A 24,849-nucleotide genomic window follows, 5' to 3' on the forward strand; every position below is an offset into this window, starting at 1 on the left:
GAGATATGTATATATTGTGAAATGATTACCATGATTAAGTTTAGTCAACATCTATTATCTCACATAGTTACAATTTTTTTCGTGTAATTAGAACTTTTAAGATTTACTCTTGCAGCTGGCCCCATGGCTGAGTGGTTAATCTCTTGCGCTCTGCTTCAGTGGCCCAGGCCTTCATCAGTTCGGATCCTGGGCATGGACCTAGTACTTACTGCCCATCAAGTCATGCTGAGGCAGCATCCCACATAGCAGAACCAGAAGGACCTACAACTAGAATATACAGCTATGTACTGGGGGCTTTGGGAAGAAGAAGAAGGAGAAAAAAATTTACTCTTAGTTCCCCAGAGGGAGCTTTCTGGGCTCTCTTTTATAAGGGCGCTAATCCTTTTCATGAGAGCTCCACCCTTATGACCTAATCACCTCCCAAAGGTCCTACACCCAAATACCATCACACTGGGGGTTAGGATCTCAATGTATGAATTTTGGTGGGAGTACGCATTTAGTCTATACCAAATTGTCGTACAATGTTGAATAGAAGTGGCAGGATTAGACATCTTTGTTTTGTTACTGACCTCATGGAGGGAAGAATTCAGTCTTATACGGTTTTAAATATGATACGGAAGTTTTTCACAGATACTACTTATCAGTTTGAGAAACTTCCCTTCTATTCTCAGTTTCTTGAGTGTTTTATCATGAAAGGGTGATGAATAGTTTCAAGGGCTTTTTCTGCATCTATTAAAATGACCATGTGGATTCTGCCTTTTATTAATATGGTGTTTTACATTAATTGATCTTCAGATGTTAAACCAACCTTGCATTCCTAGGATAAACCTCACTGGTCATGGAATATAATTTGTTTTTATATGTTGTTGGATTTGGATTGCTAATATTTTGTTGTGGACTTTTCACAGTTCTTGACATATTTCTAAAAGATATTTTGCTGGGTAAAGAATTCTTGGTTGGAGTTTTTTCTTTCATGTTTGAAAGACATGATTTCATTGTATTCTGGCCTGCATAGTATATTTTTTTAAAAAATTTGTTTCTCTGTAAGTTATGTTTCTCTTTTTCTCTGACTTCCTTCAAATTTTTCTAATTAGGATTAATTTTTAGCAGCTTGACTATGATATGTTTAGGTGTGGTGTTTTTTTTTTGTATTTTTATTGCTTGGAGTTTTCTGAGATTATTGTATATGTGGTTCTAAATCTCCATTAATTTTGTAAAATTAAAGACCATTATATCTTCAAATAATTCTTCTACCTTATTGTCTTTTCTGGTACCTCAATTATACATATGTTAGACCATTTAAAACTGATTTCCAGACATTGTATATAAAATAATATTGGAGACTGATGTATTTACACCTGGAAGTGATGATTCTTCTTTTGTCTGGCTATTAGTGTAGGTTTATCAATGTTGACAGAAGCCAGCAGAGTTGATTTGGGTTTTGTTTTTGCTATATTTATCTTCAGTAAGCCACAGGTTTAAAATTCTTCTAATGGGACTGCAGCTCCCTTGTGCTTTGGGTGAAAGCTGGAGTGCTTGAGGGTTTTTTGTCAGTGTTACTACTCCACCCTCAGCTTTCAGCACATCCAGTATGCCTGCACTACAGATGGGGTCTTCCTCTGCTCTTTTGACCCACTTATATTGGTGGAGTGCTATTGCTTTTTACTCATTAAAAAAAAAAAAACACAAAAAAACAAAGCCCATAATGGAAGCAGGGAATAGGTTCCCCTGGTCCAGCCTCAATCTTAGGCCCTGAGTGCCTGAGCCTCAAGGGTGAGACTTTGCCTTGTTTTGGTTGCAGTTCTTGGGAAGCAATGATGTTCTTGCCCTCCATCTTTGGCAGATAGTTTTTATTTCTACCCTTCCTTCTGGTGGTAGCCAACTTTTGGGTTGACTATAAGACAGGATGATTTCTTTCCCCTCCCTCAATGGCAAATGGCTTTTGCTCTGTCCCTCTCCCTGTAACAGCAAAATTTTGCCAGGGACTAGAGGGCAAGAAACTTTCCTGCCTCCAGCCCAGAGGCAGAACCACTTTAGCTTTGCATCCCGAAAGAGTCAGAAACCCAGCCCTGGAGGGTAGGACAGTGAGGGAGCATTCCTGCTTCGCCCTAAGTGGTAGCCTGTCACCACCAAGTGCTTTCTTCATTGAGGAGGGCTCTCTTGCCCTGTCAAATGGCAAAGATCTGGCAAGTGGGTATCAGTTTCCCTTGTTCCTGAGGTTCCTAGGTTTCTAAACCATTATGCTAGCCCTCATTTGGCCTTTAAGAATTCACCAAAATTTCAGGTGTCTTCATCCTATCTTCTTTTATGGTTGTTACCTCTTCCTTTTGTGCTCTGCCAAAGGTGAAACAGTTTGTGCGTCTCATCCTTCTTCTGAAGTGTTTGTTAATCTTTAGAATCAATTCACCAGGTTGCTTTGCAAATGTAGGTCTCCAATGGGCTCAAAAAGTGATAATTCTTTATACTACCCAGCTTTTAAAAAAATTTATTTATTTATTCGTGGTTATTGTTGTTAGATGGGGGTAATACTGTGTGTGGCTCTCTACATTCTGAGTAGAAGCAAAAGTCCTGGTACCATTTATTTTGAACAGAGTTGTCTTCCCCCCTCCGCTGCCAGGAAGTGCCCAGTCTGGTACCAAAGCACAAGAATAAGAGTCCCCTCATTTTCTGACCTCCTAGGAATCCTGTTTCCTTTATGCTCGTTAATGTCATGAGCAATGTAAGGGGGCATCATAGTTGAGTATGATAAACATGGGAAAACTAGGGCATTGTTCCTACTTATGTAGTGACCATATATTTGACAAATTAGGTCTCTTAGTACAGACAAAATAACATTTCCACACACGGATGGGCATATAGCTCTGTGCAGGCAAGCTGAGGCCTTAGGTCAGCGATGGGGTCTGTGGTACCCTCCTCCCCAACTCTTCTTGGTGTTTTTTCCCCCTCTTCTACCAGGCGAGCACTTTCTATCAGCACAAAAACTTGTTGAAGAGCTAGATGGTTTTTGGTAACACAATGTCTGATCCACGGGAGGGAAGATAGTTTCATTTCTCCTTGAAAGTCACCCTCCTCATATATATGGTCTGAATAACTGATAATTCTGCCTAAGGAAAGAAAACCAATAGGAAGTTGCATTTCTATATTAAAAAACCCCACAAGTTTCATACCCTGCTACTATTATCCTACATTTTTCTTTTCAGTAAGATTTTTGCACCTGGGAAGGTAAATCACACTTCAGGTCCCCTCCCTCTATTTAGGGAGGAAAATAATAATCCTTTCTGTTCTTGGCTAGGGGTAGAGTTTCTTTCTTTTTTTTTTTTTTTATGTGTAAAACACCTCACTTTGGAGCATTCATTGGTACATTGTTTTATAATCTTTGTTGCCTTTTCCAGATGTGGGAGAAGTGCCTTTTTCATGTTTTCTGATTTCTCCTGGTCCTTCAACAATTTTCAAGCTTCTAGCGAGATTATCCAGTTTAAAAAACACTACAAAAAAAAGTTTGGGGAAATTGAGTGATTGATAGTGCCACTGTCCCATCATTGCATCTTTCTCTTTCCCTGCTTGTTAATGAAAAAGTGTTAAATAAGTACTCACATCCTTTCACTTCCACTGGAGTTACTCTTGCACTCCCTGTGTTAGCAGTTATTAGAATCCAGCAATACTACCAGCTTCCCCCCTCCCCCCTCCCCCACCTTTCCACGTGGAAGCAGAGAAGGAAACAGCCTTGGAAGTTCTTCCGGGGCAACTGTCATCTTCCCTGAGGGGACGTTTGCCTCCTGTCCAAGGAGAACCGTTCCCTCTGGAGGCTCGGGCTGCAAGCGCCCCTGGTGGCCACCACCTCCCCGGTGTCGAAGCCCGGCTGGCTTTTCGGTCGGAGCAGGCTGCACATCGCCTGGGGACAGCAGGCCAGGCCGCCAGCCCAGCGTGAGCCCTGACCCGAGCCTCGGCAGGCCGCCGGGGGACATGGACAAAGCCCTAGTGGACGCGGAGCCCAAGGCCACACAGGCCCAGCGTCCTGAGAGCACCACGCCCAGGGAGTCCCGGAAGGCCAAGAAAAGACCCCAGCGTTTGTTGACGGTTCCAGCCAGCCTGATTAAGTTGCGGTCTTTCTCAAAGGAAGGAAACGAGGTTGAGGCCCCGCTGCCTGCTCGCAAGAAACGACGAGAACGGAAAGAAAGTTCGGAAGGGTCCTGTGGATGGGGCTGTGTCGTTATTCCCATCTGTCAGCGTTTTAACAACATCTACTGCTTCCTGATTTTCTATTGCATCCTGGTCACCTCTCAAGGTGAGCCCGAGTGGGGAGGGGGTCGTCCTGGGGAGGCGGGCAGCAGCGGCAGAAGGTCGCCTACTTGAGGGAGGCGGGACTGGGATGGGGTGTGTGTAGAGGCCCTACTTGAGGCGGCTGTCCCCTCTAGTATTCTCAGGGTGTGCGTGAAGTCAAAGCAGGTTAAACTGGCCACCACCTTGGGTTTGGGCTCCTGTCATTGCTTCACTTCGTCAGGCACCCGCTTGCCACAGGGCCCCCTCACAGTGTGGGTGATGGGAGTCTGGCCTCCAGGTAGCCAGCTGGAGGGAACTTGATGATGAATCATTTCACGTTGTTTGATCACCAACCCTGAGAAGTTCAGAGTTGAATCACTTGGGGGATTAAAATAAAGTTGAAAACGGTGTCTGTGACTACCAGGTTGTTTCTACTTCTGCCCACAATTTTGAGACACACTGGCCAAGCCACTTCCCGTTTGGATCTTGTTTCCTCATGTGGGAACCGAGGAGGTGGAGTGAGACTTTAAATAATCTGCATCAGAGAACCCAAACTCAAAGGTTTTTATCCTTGTCCACACATTTTGAAGAAGAAAGTGAATTTGAATGCCTTTAGAGAGGGTGAGCATTCTCTCGTTGGCCGAAACCCTCACCACTCCCATGACACCTAGATTCTTTACTAGCCTGTGGATGCTGATGGCATTGGAGTTTGCCAAACAGGATCTTTTTTCGCTCTAAAATCTTTGTCTAAATAAGCACAATAAAGAGGTTATATGTGATAAGAACCATAGGAGAGGAACAAATAAATAATCAGTTTTATCAAGAAGATTATCAAAGAAGTTTGTTTGAAGTAGAGGAATTTGAATTAGACCTTGATAGATAGGTATTATAGCCAGGATGTAGTTAAGGAGTCTTTATTGAATAAGGAAATGAATGAATGAGTGAGTGTTTTCAAAAACAAACATTCAGATACAGGAAAGCCTCCTTTCAGAATGGTGAGTGACAAGTTTGGCTGATGGTTTCACCTAAGCACCAAAAGGGATAATTATATTTTGTGTGTTCCCAGGACCTAATATAGTGACTGAGGCAGAAAAGACAATAAATATGTATTGAATGCATAAATAAATAAAAAAGGAAGGAAAAGATGAATTGTGGCTACATTATGAAGGTCTTTAAATATCAGCCTGAGAATTTTGAAAGGACACTAAACGGTGTTTACTTCCCACTAATGTATTGGGTGATGAGCAAGGTGATTCACAGGCATTTTCTCGCTTAATATAATCTCCTTATTAGGTGGGTAATGAGGAGCCATTGAAGGTTTCTGAACAAATGGTTGACGGTGAATGGTTTTAGCTCCACTCTTTATTAACTGACTTCATAGAGGTCATTAGCTTAGTTTGGATATAATATTGAGTCTTCCATTTGTAAAAATGGTATCTCTCTTCATTTACCTATTTATCAGTTGATCTATTTATTTATTGTTATATTTTAAACAGAAAGGATGAAAAGACAAGACAAAGAGTTACTGAATCCCCTTCACCCAGATTCTCCAGTTTACATTTTACCACATCTGTTCCTTTACCTTTTCTTTCCCTATACATATAGACTTTTTTTAGATATGGTGCCCCAATACTGCTAAATATTCCACTGTGCATCTTCCCAAACTAAGGACGCTCTCCCCATAACGACCACATACTCCTCCCAGTCAGGAATATCAGTGCCATGCTACCCTCAAATTATGAATTGGTGGCCCCACTCAGGTGTTGCCAACTGTCTCGATATTGTCTCCTTTTCCATTTGACCCAAAATTCTATCCAGGAACACATATTTCATTTAGTTGTCATATTTTAGACTTCTTTAATTTGCAATAGTTCCTCATTTTTTCTGTGTTTCTTATGTCCATGCGAGTCTTAAAGTATATGAGTCTTTCATTCTGTATGTTGAACTTCAACCTGAGTATGTTTGATATTTCCTTATGACCAGAGTCAGGCCCTGCCTGCCTGCCTGCCTGCCTACCTCCCTCCACTTTCTCCCTCCTTCCTCCCAATCTGTGGTTTATCTTTTCATTTTCTTACCTTTGACTTTTTCATTAAATAAAGGTTCAGTTGCTTTTCTGTTTTTTGGTGGTTTTTTTGAGGAAGATTAGCCCTGAGCTGACATCTGCTGTCAATCCTTCTCTTTTTGCTGAGGAAGATTGGCTCTGAGCTAACATCTGTGTCCATCTTCCTCTATTTTTGTATGTGGGACGCCTGCCACAGCATGGCTTGATAAGCAGCGTGTAGGTCCGTGCGCGGGATCCGAACTGGTGAACCCTGGGCCACTGAAGCAAAGTGGGCAAACCCAACCACTGTGCCACGGGGCCAACCCCCAAAAAGGTTCAGTTTTGATGAAGTCCAGTTTATTACATTTTTTTCCTTAAAGATTGGCACCTGAGCTAACAACTGTCACCAATCTTTTTTTTTTTCCCCCTGCTTTTTTCCTCCCCAAATCCCCCCAGTACATAGTTGTATATTTTAGTTGTGGGTCCTTCTAGTGGTGGCATATGGGATGCCACCACAACATGGCCTGATGAGCAGTGCCGTGTCCGCACCCAGGATCCGAACCCTGGGCCACCAATGCAGAGTGCGTGAACTTAACCACTCGGCCACAGGGCCAGCCCCCTATTACATTTTTTTATGTTTCATTCTTTTTGGTTTCTGTCAAAGAAAGTATTACCTAACTCAATGTCATGAAGATTTTCTGCTTCTTGATTTTGTTGTCTTCTAGAAATTTTATGGTTTAGCTCTTATGTTTAGGTCGCTGATCCATTTTGAATGAATTTTTTGTGAATGGAAAGAGTCAAGGTTCATTTTTTCCCCATAGAACTTTATTCCAGCGTGATTTATTGAAAAGACTGTCTTTTAACCCATTGAATTGAATTACTTTGGCACTTTTGTTGAAATTCTGATCTCTTTCTGAGTCAATTTCTAGCCTCTCTGTTCTGTTCTATTGACCTACTATGTCTGTACTTATGCAAATATCACATTGGTACTGTGGCTTTATTGTATATGTTAAAATCAGATATTCTTCTGACTTTGTTGTTTTAAAAAGTTGTTTTGGCTATTCTAGATACTTTGCCTTTCCATATTAATTTTAGAATCAACTTGTTGATTTCTGTAAAAAACTTACTGGGGTTTTGATTGAGATGTCTTTGATTCCATAGATTTGGAAAAAATTGAATTCTTAACAATATTGAGTGCCTGACCATGGTATATTTCTTTATTCATTTAGGTCTTCTATCCTGCAACTTTGCTAAATTAATTTGTTATAGGAGCCTTTTGGCACATTCCTTAGGATTTTTTACATACATGGTCATGTCTCTGTGAATTAGGACAGTTTTACTTTGTTCTTCCCAATCTGTATGCTTTTTGTTTCTTTTTGTTGCATTGTTACATGGCTAGGACTTCCAGTACAATGTTGAATAGAAGTTCTGAAAAGAGACATTCATTTATTTTTCCTGATTTTAGGTAGAAATCGTTTAGCCTTTCACAGTTAAATATGTTAACTGTAGGTTTTTTGTAGATGCCCTTTATCAGTTTGAAAATTTCCTTTTATTCTTAGTTGGTTGAGAATTTTTATAATGAATTTTTGTTGAATTTTATCATTTTTTCCTGTATTTATTGAGACCATCATATGTTTTTCTTATTTATTCTTTTATATTAACTTTATATATTGCATTTTTGATTAATATATTAATAAAAATAATTACTTTAATATTAATATATTAAATGTGATATATTGCATTTTTTTATTTTTTTTGTAAGGAAGATTTTCTCTGAGCTAACATATATTGACAATTCTCCTCTTTTTTCTGCTTGAGGAAGATTAGCCCTGAGCTAATATCTGTGCCAGTCTTCCTCTACTTTGTGTGTGGGATGCCTCCACAGCATGGCTGATGAGTGCAGTAGGTCTGCACCGGGGATCTGAACCTGTGAACCCGGTCCACCAAAGCAGAGCACGCAGAACTTTAACCACTTGGCCACAGGACTGAACCCTGGTTTTTGGATATTTAGCCAACTTTGCATCCGTGGGATAACCCCTTATTACTGGCTTATTATCTTTTTTATATATTACTGAGTTCAATTTGCCAAAATTTTTTAAAAAGAATATTTTTGTTTGTTTTATGGAACCACAGTGACTTTTTGGTCATTCAGTAAACCATGGCTGAGCCGTCTTCAAGAAGGCCTGGATTTTAGCCCTTGAGTGCTCTATCTCAGCCCTAGGGGGGAGTTGGCTATTCTTTAAATTGGCTGTTTCTATATCCTTTAGCATTTTCTTTATTTTTTACTAGCTAATGGCTTGTCACTCTAGTCCCCTGTTATAGTTAATAATTCTTTATATTAAACTTTCCATTTTCAAATCACTGTGTGTTTTCTCTCTTCTGATTGGATTCAGACTGTTATGGAATTGGTATCAGGAGTGGTCCCAGAAGATGTACCCAAAAGGTGGGATTTTAAAATTGGCTTTATTATGCCTTTGGTCTTGAGTGACTTTGCTGAGTTCTCTGGCAATGAGAGATGGGTAGTAATTCTTGGCATGCAGTGGCATCATGATTAATCAAGTTATCACCTCTGCTTGATTGGGATGAAGTGCCAGTTGAAGTATGTACCTTGAAAGCCCAAGTGGCTGCTGCACTTTGCCTTGAGGTAGTAATGATGACTGTAAGGACTTTGGTGTTGGATGTAATTTTTTGAGTGCCCTGAAGCACTGAGGAAGAGAAAATGACAAACTCAGGTCTATTAACTGTCAACTCAAATCATGGTCTCAGAATTCAAGAGCTCCCATCAAAGTCCTAAAGTAAGCTCTCATTTCTTTTAACCATAGAGCTGATATTTCTGGAAATCAAACAAAAATTGTAAATTTATGAGTTGATGAGTTATAATGACAGTTGAATTCACAATCTCAAGTTTTCCTATGTCTTCCCCTCTTTTATGTATACAAGAAGAATTGGTAATTTTTCAGTCTGTTCAGTTTGTTACTTTTTAAGAGAGAGTGATAACTTCTAAGCTCCTTACATGGGAAACTGGAACTGTGTATAAGTTTTTGTGTGGACATATGTTTTCATTTCTCTGGGATTTATACCTACGAGTGGACTTGCTGCATCATATGGTAATTCTGTGATTAACTTTTTAAGTGTGATGTAGGTTTTTCGTACATATGCTGTATCAGTTTGAGGAAGTGGCCTTGTGTTTCTAGTTCATTGAAAGTGTTATGAAAGTGTGTTGGATGTTGTCAAATGGTTTTTCTGCATTTTGGTGTTCATGTGGTGTCTGTCCTTTACTATATTAATATAGTGAATTACATTGATTCATTTTCATATATGGGAATGAAATTAAGGAGGCCTACAGCTTTGCACACTTAAATTTGGCAAAACATTAAAAATAAACATAAATAGAGACAACTTATTTGAAGAGTTTTGACTTGTAAAGTATTTGTCAGAGAAAGATTCTCTGAATGGAGTATTTTGGCTGAAATATTTCCGTATAAAAATAGAACTGAAATTATTATTTGGTAGTTTTTGTTTAGTAGTGTTTGAACTTACTAGATACATACATGTAAAGAGCGTTTTCTCAATTAAAATATTATAATCTACAGTGAAGAGTCATTTGGAGCCCTTAAGAACTTCAAATTTATTAACTATAGTCATGTGCCACATAGTGATGGTTTGGTCAATGATGGGATGCATATACGATGGTGGTCCCATAAGATTAGTACCATATTAGTTAGGTGTGTAGCAGGCTATACCGTCTAGGTTTGTGTAAGTACACTCTGTGATGTTTGCACAATGATGAAATATGAATATATATTGTAATATAATATAATATGAAATGTGAATATTTCTCAGAACGTATCCCTGTCATTAAGCAACATGTGACTGTATTATGTTGGAGGTCCTTAAGACCTCAATCAGGCTGAATGATTCATTAGAAAGACCCAGGACTCAGAGAAAGATATTATACTCATGGTTATGACTTATTACAGTGAAAGCATACAGATTAAAATCAGTAAAGGGAAAAGACACATGGGACAAAGTCTGGAAGAAACTAGGCCCAAGCTTCCATGTGTCCTTTCCCAGTGAAGTCTCATGGATGTGCTTAATTCTTCTAGCAATAATGAGTGATAACACATGTAAAGAGTTGCCAGCCAAGAAAGCTGACATGAGCCTTGGTGTCCAGGGTTTTTTTGGGGGGATCAATCATGTAGGCATGCACTATCTGTGTGACTGACGTCAGCTACCCAGACACCATTACCCTACTCCCATGTACACAACAAAAAAGGTACTCACCATAAATCATATTGTTAGCATAAACTATCTGATCAAACTGTTACAGCATGGCGCAAGGCCCCAGGCATATAAAAGCAGTCATATCAGGCAGCATATTCCAAGGGCTCAGAGTCATCTCCCAGGAGCCAATCAAAGGCAAGTCTTGAAGGCAGACCTTTTTTGAGCAACTATGGCTTGCTGAGTTAATCATTTACTGCAAAACTATAAAAAGCAACTTTGATGAATTGTGGCTAATTTTATGAGAACAATTAGAAGTAAGACCATACTAAAAATATATTCTTCAGGAAAAAAATATGAATAATGTTTTATTAGAGATAAGTATGGCTAAGAAATTGGTTAAAGTATGTGAGTATGTATCAAGAAGAATATTCCTTTATTTTTTAAAGGTTATGATATATAGTATAAAGATGTTTAAAAAGTTTTGACTAAACTTTTAGCTTCACCAATATAATAAAAATAATTTGTCTATAAATTACAAAAATAATATTTTTCTTTTTGTGAGGAGGATTGGCCCTGAGCTAACATCTGTTGCCAGTCTTCCTCTTTTTGCTTGAGGAAGATTGTCACTGAACTAACGTCTGTGCCAATCTTCCTCCACTTTATGTGGGACACCACCACAGTGTGGCTTAATGAGTGGTGCCAGGTCTGTGCCCAAATCCAAACCGGCAAATCCTGGGGCTACAGAAGCAGAGCGTGCAAACTCAACCACTATGCCACTGAGCTGGCCCCCATATGATTTTTGATATAATACTCCATACCAGGCATTCAACCAGGAAAAAAAACAAACCCTCAAAGATGGGAATTTGGAATTGGTTATCTGACCTGACTGGGCTTGAAAGCAATGAAAACAGCAATCTTTGTGCCTATGGAAAATGGTACATTGGAAGTCCATGGCATATAATGATAAAAGAGTTATTTAAATGTTGCCTGGGGTAAAGTTCTTATTGAAGGCAAGACTTTGGGAGACCAATGGCTTCTGCAATTGACTCCTGTGGTGAAACTTTTCACTACAGAATTCTAGGGTTGACTAACTGCTTCTGACTGCACTGGAAAGTTTACAGAAAGAACATGAAAACTTTAGGGCATGATTAGAAAATATACGAGCTTCTCTGATGGTTCTATGAGAATCTCTTCACTGTTAGCCACATACTGCATATTTTGAACAGTACCAACCCTTATTCATGGTTGCAGATTTGCAACATAAATTGAATTCACAGATTCACCAGATCACTTATGTGAGAATTGGGGAGAAGTGGAATCCCGAGAATTGGGATAAAGGCATTTGGGGGGAATTCAGTGAATCTGAGAATTGTAAACCCCAAAATCTTGAACCTTCTTTCCCAGTAGGAGCAACTATTACTCCTACATCTGAAGAAAAGGCAATTCTTTGCTTGAAGACACTGGATTTAGCTCACTGGAGTTAAGGGAGTGCTGATTGCCCACATGACCTACCATGCCCCCTCCCCACCAGCCCCGTTGCTGCCAGACTCATACCTGGAATCAGATCTCACCCTTCCCAGAATGATCAACATCATATCTTATACACCAAATATTTGGTGTATTATTTGGGAAATAATATCTTATACACCAAAAATTTGCCTGTTACTTCAGTAATGTCTCTAGGGGCCAATTTGTTTGGGTTACCAAGCGATGGGCTACCTCTTCTAAAATGAAGGAAAACTTTCTTCATTTGTACCACCCACCACTAAGAAAGAAACATAATTTTTGGTGAACGTGTGGTTTTTTGAAGGTATGCTGTGGTAGTATTATAGCGTCACTCAGGGGAGGCCCTGAAAAATAGAGGAAAAAGGAAATCCTTCCAGAGGGCAGAACGTTGAGCAGTACATCTGATTGTCCATATTGCCTAGATACCATGCTGCCATTGCCTAATGGTTAGATTGTTTGGTGGCTAGGAAGGCTCGGTAAGTGGTATGTCTCTCTGAATGGGCAGAGTTATCCTATGTGAATGTTCACCAGAAGAAATCCATTGCAGAGGAAGCTCTCAATAATGAGGTAGATAGATAACCATCCTGTGAATATTAGACAGCCTCTTTCCCCAGCCATTGTATCTCTTGTTCAATAGGTTCATGTTTATAGTGACAATTGCATCATGGAGGTTATACAAGAGCTGAATGCATGGATTTATCTTCACCAGAGCTGATCTGGCTGTTGCACTACTGATTGTCTCGTCTGACTTGCCACTGGGAAAAGTCAACACAATCCGGGAAATTTCTCTATTCCCTAGTGAAACCAACCAGCTACCTGGAGGCTGGTTGATTACATTGTCTACTTCTATTACGGAATAGGCAATAATTTTCCCTCACTAAAATAGATAATTAGTTGGATATGGGTTCTTTTTCTTTATCACCATAGTTCTGCCACAATGACTATAATTGGACTTAATGAATGCCTTATACACCATTATGATCATCTTATTTATTATCACATTGCTTTTAGTGAAGGAACTCATTTTATTGCAAAAGAAGTACAGCAGGAAGTTCATGTTCATGGAATTCACTGATCTGACTACCTGTCTCAATAACCAGAAACTCTTGGCCTTGTAGATAATTATAATGTCCTATTGAAGACTCAGATAAGGCTCCAGCTAGGAGACAACAATCAAAAAGCTTGGGGTTCTGTCTTATAGGTTGAGGCATATGCTTTGAGATAGCAATCTATATATATTATCTGAGATCAAGAGGTAGAAGAGGAGGTGAGTAGTGGAAGAAGAAAGTTACAAATATCAGCTGTGGTCTCATAACCATTTAGAGAAATAAAAACTGTAGCAACTATGCATTTTTCTCATTTGTTTTCTGTGTATGCACCCAAAACATTATACACATTTGTGTGTGTTCCAATTTTTATATTTTTTCTCTTCCTCTTTCCCTTACTATTTTACAAAAGAGTATTGTGGGGGTTAACTTTACAATTTGTCTCTAGGTTACAGAATATTCCTGAATTTGAAGAAGAATTAATACCCCAACCCCAGAGATGGGCACGGTTACTGAAAGGACATTTCTTACTTTGGCTCTTATCTTCCTTGGCTACATCTCAAATGAGACTTGAAGAAAATTTTGGCTGCAGTGAAGTTTTTATATCTTTTTTTCCTGCTGGTTTTGGTCTGTTAAACTGTTGTGTCTCTAAGTCCAATTTGTGGGGTTTTTTTTTTTTTGCAATATAATCCCCTCACAAATTTAGTTAGGCCTATGATATGTTTGCTTAATTATTTATTTATACCTGTTTATACCATTTATACCTTTGCAATTTAATTTCTATGTTAAAGAAAATCCATTCAGATTTGTGATTGAACTAGAAGAAGGATTAGCATTACCTTGAGATGGGTATGGTGACTGATTGGACTATGTGTCTCTCTTTTTTGGGAAAGAGAACATCTTTGTTTATAGGAATGATAATTGCAAAATGTTTGGCAGAAACTTGATGATGTTGCTATTAATTTAGTGTGGAAGTTTAAATATGGGAAGAAGGGTGCAAATGTATCCTGAGTAGTCTAAAGAGCGAACTCTACAAGTTATTTGTCTGTTGGCCATAAACTCCATTGTTCCCCTTCCGGACTCCTATTGCAAGGGGACTGTCTGCCTGTAAACTACATTTCCCAGAATTTCTTGCCAGCTGGCTTCCACTTAGGTCTTGCCAGTGAGAGGTTATGGCAGTAGATTTGACAAAGGGGCAAAGGGAAGACTTTTTTTTCCCCCTCTCTGTTTCTGGTGATGTTTTTGGCAGCAGCAGAAATCCTGGGTAAGTGAAGGCTCCTGAACTTTTGCTCAGGAATTAATGCAGCTCTCTTAGCAGGAACAGTGGATGATTCAGCAGCACAGTAGTCAAGGGCTCTGCCTCTGGCAACTGCAATAGCAGCAGAAGCAGCAGGTGACTGTGAGCTGGCTTTCATAACATTAGCAAGAGTGTGGGGCCTGGCTTCCGGCAAGAGATAGTGATAGCGGTTCCAACAGTAGCAGCAGCAGCAGCAGCAGCAGCAGTAGCAGTCAATTCTCCAGCAATTTTGGGCTGCATAGATATCATGTTTTTTTTGTTTAAAATTTTTTTTTCCTTTTTCTCCCCAAAGCCCCAGGTACATAGCTGTGTATTCTTAGTTGTGGGTCCTTCCAGTTGTGGCATGTGGGACGCCGCCTCAGCGTGGCTTGATGAGCGGTGCCGTGTCCGCACCCAGGATTCGAACCGCCGAAACCCTGGGCCACCTGCAGCAGAGTGTGCAAACCTAAACACTCAACCATGGGGCCGGGCCCCGTGAGTTTTGATTAGTAACTATTTTCCCGTTTCATTCCAACAAGTGTATTATTTTGTACCTAACCCTATGTCAGTTTCTTTTTATTTCAAACAAGTAGTATGATTATTTTCTCCTAGTTGGATGCTGAATGATAGAAGTGCACAGATAGTATACCATTTATTTAATGTTCAAGAACACGACAAGCAATATTCTATATTGTTCAAAGATATATCATTGTCAAAAAGGGTTTAAAAGACTCAGAAATGGTAAAGTTCAAATATAAGGTATAGGTTATGGAGGGAGAGAGAAGAATTTGGGAGTAAATGTTGAGCTTCAACAATTTTGATGTTTTATTTTCTATTCTGCATGGTAGATAAACAAATATTCATTAGATTGTGACTTATTCTGAAATATATTAAAATAAAAATCAATACTAAGTGAGCTGATTAAAAAGATCAGTATTCTTCAGTAAATTACTCATAAATGTAGTTTAAAAAACAGCTACAGAAATTCAATTAGCAAATATTTCATTGAGGTTAAAGCCTATTGGCGTTTTAGAAAAGGGATCATTATGTGCTTATAGATCTTAAACATTCAGACTAACGTAAAATAAACATGAATCAGTGTAAATTAAGTTTTGCTTTGTAAGATTACAATGTTGACCTATTTTCTCTCTTAAAATGCATATTATTGCTTTCTTCTTTTCTTTTTACATTTTAGGTATTGTGTTTGGTCTTATAGATCTGAGCATTGACTCTTTTGAGAAGGACAATCAACTGAAAACCATTGAGAGTTTAATGTTGTCATTGGGTTATGATATTTCATCTTGCCTGGTGGTAGTGTTTGTGGCATACTATGGAGGGAGAGGAAAAATACTAAGATGGATTACAGCTTCTTCCTTTTTAATAGGATTTGGATCACTTTTATTTGCTTTTCCATACTTTAGTGGTGAAAAGCTTCCACTGAATGTAGAAACTGAAGGTAAGGTTTTAAAAGATACTGTCATACATCAAATCGTTATTTATTTAAACTGTTAGCTCTAGGAACTTAAAATAGACTGTGATATTGTCTGTCTTTACAGCCATCCATATGTATCTATTTGTATGACCAAGTTTATTAAGCAAATTAATTGTAGATCCCTAGTATCATATATGCCATTCTCTCATCTCATGATCATATACACTTTCGTGTAAGAGATGTGCTTAGGAAGAAGAAAGAATATTTTGGGATAATTATTTTGTGAAATTGTTTTTATCAGTTTTCATATATATTATAAACTTCTTGAGAACTTTGGTAATTCCTCTGCCTTCCACAATATGCTTTAATTAATCCCTTTATTTTCACCTCAACACACATACACACAGCACAAATACAAACATAAGCAAACTTACACACACAGAAAGAAAGGTCAGACCTTTGCTAGCTACTCCTACCATTTCAAAATGGGAACTGCCCTTTGACATAGGACTTTGAATCTAAAAAGATTGGTGGCATCTTCAGTTTGTTCATTTTTTCAATTTATGCCGCAATCCTTTTGCTACTCTCAGTACATAAAGGCCATTTGAAGTTTCATAGCACTATTTCTGACACTATTGTGTCAGGGACTTTCTTGTTGTGTAGAGGCTTGTAAAAGTGTTGGAATGCATTTTCCTGTTTTGGCAACTTTAAGCTGGGCTTTAGCAAGATGTGGTGGACAAAGGCATGAAGATGTCTCTGTGTGTGTGTATACCTGTAGGTGCATGCTTATGATGTTTAAAAAATATGTTTATGATGTGTGTTTACAATATAAATGAAAAATAGTTCATATAATAATTTATATAATATAATTAATATGTTTCTATACTGTATAATTCAGATATTAAGCTATATAATATGTACATATATTTATAATATATTTATTATATTTATAGAATATAAATATGTAGACTAAGTAGATTTATTAATTTTTAAAATATACTTGTAATGTGTTTGTTATATTTGTAGAGTGGACAGTTGGTTGAACTAGACGATGGCTCATGGAAAGAGAGGGATGGGAAACACTTCATTCCCGTTCTTCCCTCTTCCCTCTTCTGGTCAGAAAGGGTACAAAGTTATGAAGTGCTGCTCGAGACACATGAAAAATGCTGCTTGATCAGTACTCGATGAGGAGTCACGGGGGTAGAAATAGTACAGTCTTTCTTCCTTTGTGTCTTTTTTATATCATCTAGATTATACATATTTTGTTTTCTGCTTGTGATTAGGAACATACAGTTTATCAAACGACACCTATTCAGCATATTTACTGGGTGACCCTCTGCTTGGTATTAAAAAAAGCAGAAATAAAGTAAACAGTCTTTGCAGTAGAAGTACTCATTTCATACATCTATCTATGTAGATATTTTACTTATTTTGTTTAAAGGTTTAGTTATTACAACACTAATTTTTCTATTCTATGTTCACAGCTCAGTTTATATATATTTATTTTGAATTCCTATAGTCTCTTCTTTCACCCTTTTTTTTATGTGATCTTTGTCTTCTTCTTTTCTGAATATCTCTTCTATTGTGTTCTTTTCTACACTCCCCAGTTAGCTGGTGTGCTCATCTTCCCTAATAAGTGGTCTGAACCTCTTTAGAATAGTGCATTTACCACCACCTCCCACTCTCTTTGTCTGCTCCCCCAACCCCATCACAGTTTTATACACTCATGCCACGTTGATCTTCAGCCCCCATGCCTCAACAAACATGTATCTATCATGCTCCACTAGTTAAAACTGAATTTTTTCCACTAGTTCATGAACACACTTGGATCACAGTCTGATCTTTAGTTTCTAGATCTCTACATTTAACATACCCGTGGTTGTAATGTCCTGTCTCTTTACTGAGAACTTCCTAAATATCTATTATTCCACTCTCTGATTATAGCCACTAATTCTTCCAACTCACTCATATAACAAAGATAGCAGTTTTTTCCTTTCATTGCAGCCTTCAATCTATTGACATGTACTTTCTCCCTTTATCAGATTCTCCTTGCTGTTACTTTCTTTCATTTATAGCTTATTTTATGTTCCTTAATATGAAATATTAGAGTATTTCAAATATATTCTAATCATTATCCTAAGCCCCTTGTCCCATTGTTCTTCCTCATTCCTGGCTTGGAAAACTTTTGATCCAGCCATATATCTTTCCTTTATATCCCTGGGCTGCTGATGAGTATTTTAGAGAAAAATTGCACAAGAGGACAGCTTAGTCCCACAATGAATTTGTTAATGTCAACCTCTATTATGCTCTCAAATGGATCCACTCTCTCCCATAATTTACAACAAGAGTATTAGACTTTCCTCATGTCTTAGTTTGGGGCTGCTATAACAAAACTGTCACAGCCTGGGTGGCTTAAACAACAGAAATTTATTTCTCACAGCTCTGGAAACTGGGAGGCCAAGATCCAGCTGCTAGCCAATTTGGTTCCTGGTGAGAAGCCTCTTATGTCCTCAGATAGTGGAGAGACAGAAAGAGAGAGAGACTTGTGTCTTTTCTTACAAGGGCACTAATCCTGTTCATGAGGGCTCCATCTTCATGACTTAATTACCTCCCAAAGGCCTCATCTCCAAATACCATTACATTGAGGATTAGGGTTTCAGCCTATGAATTATGCGGGGACACAAACATTCAGTCTATAGCACCTCACTTAACTCTTATCTTCTGTGTTGGATGGAAAATACATGACATAATAGAAAATTGCCTTAACCTCTTACCATAGAAACTATAATTCCACCTATATTTACATGTTGACATTCTTTACTTCTTCCTTCCTGTTAAAATGGAAGCACTATGCTCCTGCTAAACATCCTATGCTCTCCTGCTCCTTGGGGATTTTATTCCATTGGTGATCGTCTCCCTCTTCCTTCTGCAAATTCTCCCTCTCTTTTGGTTTCCACTCATTGACACTTAAATGTGCTCAAGTTCTTCCAATTCTTAAACGACAAAAACAACAATAGACATAACCCATAGTCCTCTTTTAATTACTTTGCACAACCTCTTCATTTCACTCACAAACTGTTTGAAAGAATTCCATGCTTTCTGGCTTCATCTCATATTCTTTCTTCCACTCTAAACACAGCAACAGAATTATTTTCACCAAGCCACCAACATAATTTATTGATATTTAATATAAATAAACCATTTTACTTGTTATATTTCTTGAACTATTACCAGTATTTTGTAATATTGACTGCTCCCTCCTTGAAATTTAGCCCAAACAAGGGATTTTTTTTTTTAACTTAAAGAAGAGCTCTAAAAGACTAGTTTTATTCTATTGGTGGAAAACATTTATTTTCAGATGTTCGACAGCAGGAATCTCAGGACCATGATCCCTAAGAGAAGGGAAAGAAACAAGTTGAATTTTCTAGGAGGAGGCAAGAGTAGTAGACTAGGGAACTATTTGATTATCAGGAGGATGATGTTTGAGTTTAATAATCACAACTTCACAGTGAGATTTGCATGCTTGTGTGTTTTCCTCCAGCCACATTCAGCTTTCAAAGTGTAGGTGTAGATTAGGAAGAAGAGTTTCAGTTGACTAGGGTGCAGTTTTCCTGGAGGATTGCATTATATGACAGAGAGCAGGGGGTTTAAAAGTGTTAAGATGACAATGATAGAAGAAAGGACACAAAGGGGAAATTGGGATAGTGAAAAGGAGCAGGGTCAATGGATTATAGGTGCTGGTGGGTTGTAAGGATTGTTGGAATTGGATTACAAGATGGAGTGAGCTGAAAAGATAGGGATGGTTTGAGTGTAGAGTGCTTCAAAGTGCCACTAAGGAAGGTTTGTAATTATTCTTTTTGAAAATTTAAAATGAGTAGCTAAGGTAAGTGGAGTACAAGTACATGGGAGGAGAGTTCAAGGAACGAAGAGGCAGGGTATTGGAAATATCACATGAATACTGATATCAGCACAAGTTAAACATGTCTCTATAAAACTGAATCATCAGTGTTCTGAATCACAATTCTAGAGACGTCCTCACATCTGACATGGAATAAAATATCTTTCCCTATGAGTAGTGAACCAGCTGAAAATTTCCATAGGGTGCTATTTTGCAATCTACACTTTAACCAGTTTTCCACAATAATATTTTAAGAGCGTTTGTTAAATTCCAGTCAAAATGGACACAATCAGAATGATCTAACAGCATTGCCTGTATCTACAAACTTAGTAACAAATGCAATTCCAACAAACGTTTACTATTGTTCTACAACCATGTGAATAAAAAAAGCATAAGAAACAGACTGTCACCCAAAGGTTTTTAAAATCTAGTGGATTACCATATAATGAGTAGCTCTAACAGAAAGAAATTTTTATTTTATAATGCCTTGTCCTTATGAACCTAAGTTCTAGAAGTTAGTGACTAAAATGGGAAATTATTTAATCAGAGTGACACAAAGTTAATGTGAAGATTGCTGAAGAAGTGGATATAGAACTAAACTCAGAATAATCTTTGATAATTTAGATAATCTAGAATATTAAAAAATACTTGTACTCTGGGGTTAAAAGTCAAGGGCACCAGATGCCAAATTTAAGAGGAATATCTTTCTGTGTGTTATGCATGTGTGTATGTATATATACCTATGCACACGTAAGTGTGTATATACATATAATCATGCGTACACATTTATATTTGGTTTATGATATGTGCATCTTTTCCAGTATTCCCACAAATTTTCTTTTGTCATTGCATTTTCTGAGAACATGATGATTGATGGTAGAACTACTACATTCAATGTAAATGAAGTGTTAATTAAAAGAAAACAGTGTGGTGGAAATAGCTTGTAAATAAAGATACTGCGTATTTGTTGTATGTTTAACTTTTGATTCATTTAACAAAAATATAATTATCTTTTCAAAAGATATTTGCCAAAAAATGAAGATTATCAGAACTTGCGGGAAAACCTCATCATCATTCAAATCAAAATATGTATCTTTCTTCATCCTTGGACAGTTTGTGCAGGGAATTGCAGGAATTCCTCTTTATGTCCTTGGAGTAGTCTTTCTTGAAAACAACGTTGCTGCACACTCATCTGGTACTTATCTAGGCAAGTTGTTTCTTTTTTCCCTTCTAATATGATTGACCTATTTTGAAATTTTATTGTTTCTATATTTTGCTGTGTGTATCTAAACTGATATGTAAGTGCTAATTATTGGCCCATATAATAACATTGTAATAAATGATAACTGCTATGCTTAACTTCAGAATCACATTGCCTTGCAGGACATTTGGTCCTGTCCAAAAACATCCATGGAGACATTTGGTCCACGCTAAAAGGTCTTTAATATTTGGCCCTGCCCGAAATGTTCACTGAGACATTTGGTCCATGATTTGTTAAATAATGCAAACACTTAACTTCATTAAAATTTTATTTACATTATTTTTATTGTAATTCTTCTCACCTTTTCATTCTTAGTGCATGAATCAGTGGCATAGTATAACCCAGTATTACACCGTGCACAGTAAATTTCTGAGTGAACTGCGTTTGTGCCATCTTGAAGGTGCCATCACTCAGTAATGTGGTATGCCACTTAAATATCAAATATTGTCATAAGTTATGTAAATAAGAATTCTTTTATCATCTTGGGTGCCGATTTGTGCATCATAAATAATTTTCTCCGTATAGTCACTTTATATTCTTCTGGAATTTCAATTCCATATAGTGAAATTGGGTTTGGAGGTCGATGTCTGTTTTGAATTCTATTTACTTGTCTCGTTAAAGAGTTTCTCTCTGATAGCATTAATGGGATCTCTTCATCATGAATATTACGGAGAGTTCTTTGAAGTACCTGTGATGGTGTTGCATTTGGTTCTTCGGCGCGTTTTTTTTTAACCTATTCAGGATTTTCCCTACTTCCCCTCAACACTAATGTTGTGCTGATGTTTTTCTGTCCTATTTGAATGATTGTAATGTTATCCAAATCCTGATTAGTTGTACATCGGGCATTGCAGATTCTCCTTTCTTCACAGCACCAGGACCTTTTGCTTCCATCTCTGTTAAAGGAATGGAAATGGTAGCAAAAACTATCATAATGTAGCATTGGCTTTTCGTTTTGTGAGTATACTATTTCTGCCATATTCTACTGAGAATTTTCAAATAAAGATGTCATATTGTGAAGCAACAGAAGAAGGGTTATTTTTTTTTTTACTTTTGTAGCCACCTGACCAATGGTTGTTGGTTTACTGGTTGGGGAAACCTTAGTAATGCCTTATGGATTTGACACCCAGTTCAGCTAGGCTGCATCAGCTAGTAGGTAGGCACCAGCTGAGGGTGTGGTGATCCAGCTAATTGGCAGGTAAGTGTGGAGTCATATACTAAAATCTCTATAAATAGCAGCAGACACTTCTTGTGGTCTACTACAATTGTACTTTTATAGGACATCAATTCAAAGGAAACATCACCCATTAACCCTGGGTGATGGGATAGTTGTAGGCGGTTAATTAGATGCCCAGTATCTCCTTCATGGTGGCTGTTGGACCTGACTGCTATGTGGTAGGAGAGCCACAGTGGTTCTTCTTCTGAAGAACCTGTGTTTACATCAACGTGTTTGCTGCCTGTTTTCCACTGTGGCTTGACCAAGCTCCTCCTTTCAAACTCTGCCCTTATTGAACCACCCAGCCACATCCAGCCACATGCCCAGTGACATATTAATGCACCATGCATTGGGAGATCTCATACTTGTCATCCTCTGTGCATTTCTCTAACTTTAGGTCTGTCTCTGTGTGCATAGTTAATATAAATCACTCTGTTCTGCAAGAGTCAAACCCCAACCCATCTACCTAAGCCCATGTGCCATTATCAGCTAAGCTACCGAGGCAAGAAGGGTTATTATTGGCAATACAGCCTCAACACGATTATTGGACCAATGAAACATGGTAGTATTGTTTATGTATTAATCCTGTAAACCAAAAGTATAAATAAATGTTATGGGCTATTTGAACTTAGGAACCTTTTCTGTGTGTGGACGTTTTTGATAGGACCAAATTTCAAGGACTTCTTGGTGTGGACCAAGTGTCTCAATGGACATTTTGGACAGGACCAAATATCAAGGGCCTTTTGACTGGACCAAATGTCTCTAGTATCACATTGAAGCACTTATTTGAGATTTGGAATTGTAGTAAGTCATCTGAAGGTCACTGGAAAGATATAGAGCAAAAGGAAAAGTATGTACTTTAAGTAATAAAAACTATACTCTTTCCCTACATATATATTGTGTTTATATATATTTGTCATGTCAAACTATATAGGCTGCAGTTCATTTCTCTAGGGAAAAAAATCTTAAATTACCAGGTTGAATTGCTTGAGTAGCTGTGGGTTTAAACTTTGGGGATATAGGTGGGAAGTTGCTGCCATCATGTCCAAAAGGAAAAAGAAACTGTTTTATGCTTCCTCCATGATAGATTCAGTGTGGTCCTGAAATCATCATCATTATTGTACTAAGCTCTTACATACATTAACTTACCGAATGTCTTTAGGGGACTCTGAAATTTGAAGTTAATGAAAACATAATCTTGTTCATCTTATCAGGGAGAGAAGTGATATGCTATTTAATTGACTACAGTGTAGTATCCTCCATTTACAGCATTTTATGCTACTGTATCTGACAGTAAGTAACCCCCAGGGTATATCTCAGAATAATCTGTACTTCCTTATATTGCAATAGCTCCTGGTCCTGGTAGATCATCTATTTATACAGGGTTATCTGTCACTTTTGAAAAAAATTTGAAGTTGTTTTTATATACTTATTGTGAAGATGACTTAAAAGAAAATAGCATTTTGCAGCAAAATAATAATTTTTCCACCAGAGGCAAGGAAAATCATGTCAATAAACTAAAATAGATGATATTCATATTTATGCTTGCTTTTAGAAAAAAATTTTTTTGCAGTGATTTATTAGGGTTGGTTGAGGGTGGCAACAAATCTGCTTGTTTTATTTTTGGTTCTACTGAATGGTAATGAAAGCACACGTCTGTACACTGCCAAGAGAAGCTTACTTTATTTCCATCTTCTGCTACCCTGGCAGCTAAGGTGAGGAATGCAAAGGTGATGATTATGTTAAAGTATCATCTTGCTTTAGTACCACGAATTAAAGTGAAATAAGGTATATTGAATTTATATTTATATTGAATATAAATATATTTATTTACAGCCTGTTAAATATATAGATTAAATAAGTTACAGTGAATTATATAATTATCTGACTTTCTCTAATACATGCATTGGATAGCATATATGATGATTAATTTTATGTGTCAGCTTGGCTAGGTTGAGGAAATTAGTTGTTGAGTCGAACACCAGTCTAGATGTTTCTGTGATCTTTTTTAGATGTGACTGACATTTACAGTCAGTAGACTTGGAGTAAAGCAGATTCGCCTGCATAAGTCAATGAGTGTGATCCACTCAGTTGAAGCCTTTCAGAACTGGGGTTCTGAAGACTGGGGTTTCCCAAAGAAGAAGCAATTCTTTCTCCAGACTGTGACATAAACACTCTGCCTGAGCTTTTCCAGCCTGCTGGCCTGCCCTGTGGATTCCAGACTTGATTGTGGATACAAGACTGTAACATTAACTCTTACCTGAATTTTTAGCTTGCCAGCCTGCCCTAAATTTGGACTTGCCAGCCCCACAATTGCATGAGCCAATTCCTTAAAGTCTCTCCTTCTCTCAATATTCTATCAGTTCTGTTTTTCTGCAGGACTCTGACTAATAAAGGATGCTATGGAGCTTACAGAAATAATCCATTTCGGTGACATAATTTTTACCATCTTGTGACAAAGCTGGCTTATGTAGTTGTTTGATGTTCCATATTTATTTTCCAGGCATTTTGGAAGCTTCAGAAATATTTGGATATGCTTTGAGTTATGCAACAGGAGCATCTGTAATTAAGGCCTCTAAGAATAGTACTTCTGAGGAAAAGTAAGCCATTTTCTTTCCTTTTTTTCTGTTTACATTGTGTAAAATATTTATTGAATAGATACTGTAGCTTATAAATATATTTATTTAATTTG

At 37.8% G+C, this 24,849-nt stretch overlaps 1 protein-coding gene across 1 annotated transcript in view; it reads left to right on the top strand.

Moving 5' to 3' along the window:
* SLCO6A1 (solute carrier organic anion transporter family member 6A1) overlaps positions 1-24,849 on the top strand; it is a 211,269-nt gene that overhangs the window by 109,686 nt on the left and 76,734 nt on the right. The window contains exons 2-6 of the mRNA XM_014841213.3: positions 3,201-3,222; positions 3,643-4,285; positions 15,549-15,809; positions 20,705-20,890; positions 24,661-24,757. Of these exons, the coding sequence (XP_014696699.2) occupies positions 3,201-3,222; positions 3,643-4,285; positions 15,549-15,809; positions 20,705-20,890; positions 24,661-24,757 (1,209 nt within the window). The remainder of the gene's footprint in view (positions 1-3,200; positions 3,223-3,642; positions 4,286-15,548; positions 15,810-20,704; positions 20,891-24,660; positions 24,758-24,849) is intronic.

Source organism: Equus asinus, chromosome 9 (assembly GCF_041296235.1).
Source record: "Equus asinus isolate D_3611 breed Donkey chromosome 9, EquAss-T2T_v2, whole genome shotgun sequence".
NCBI classification, from domain to species: domain Eukaryota; kingdom Metazoa; phylum Chordata; class Mammalia; order Perissodactyla; family Equidae; genus Equus; species Equus asinus.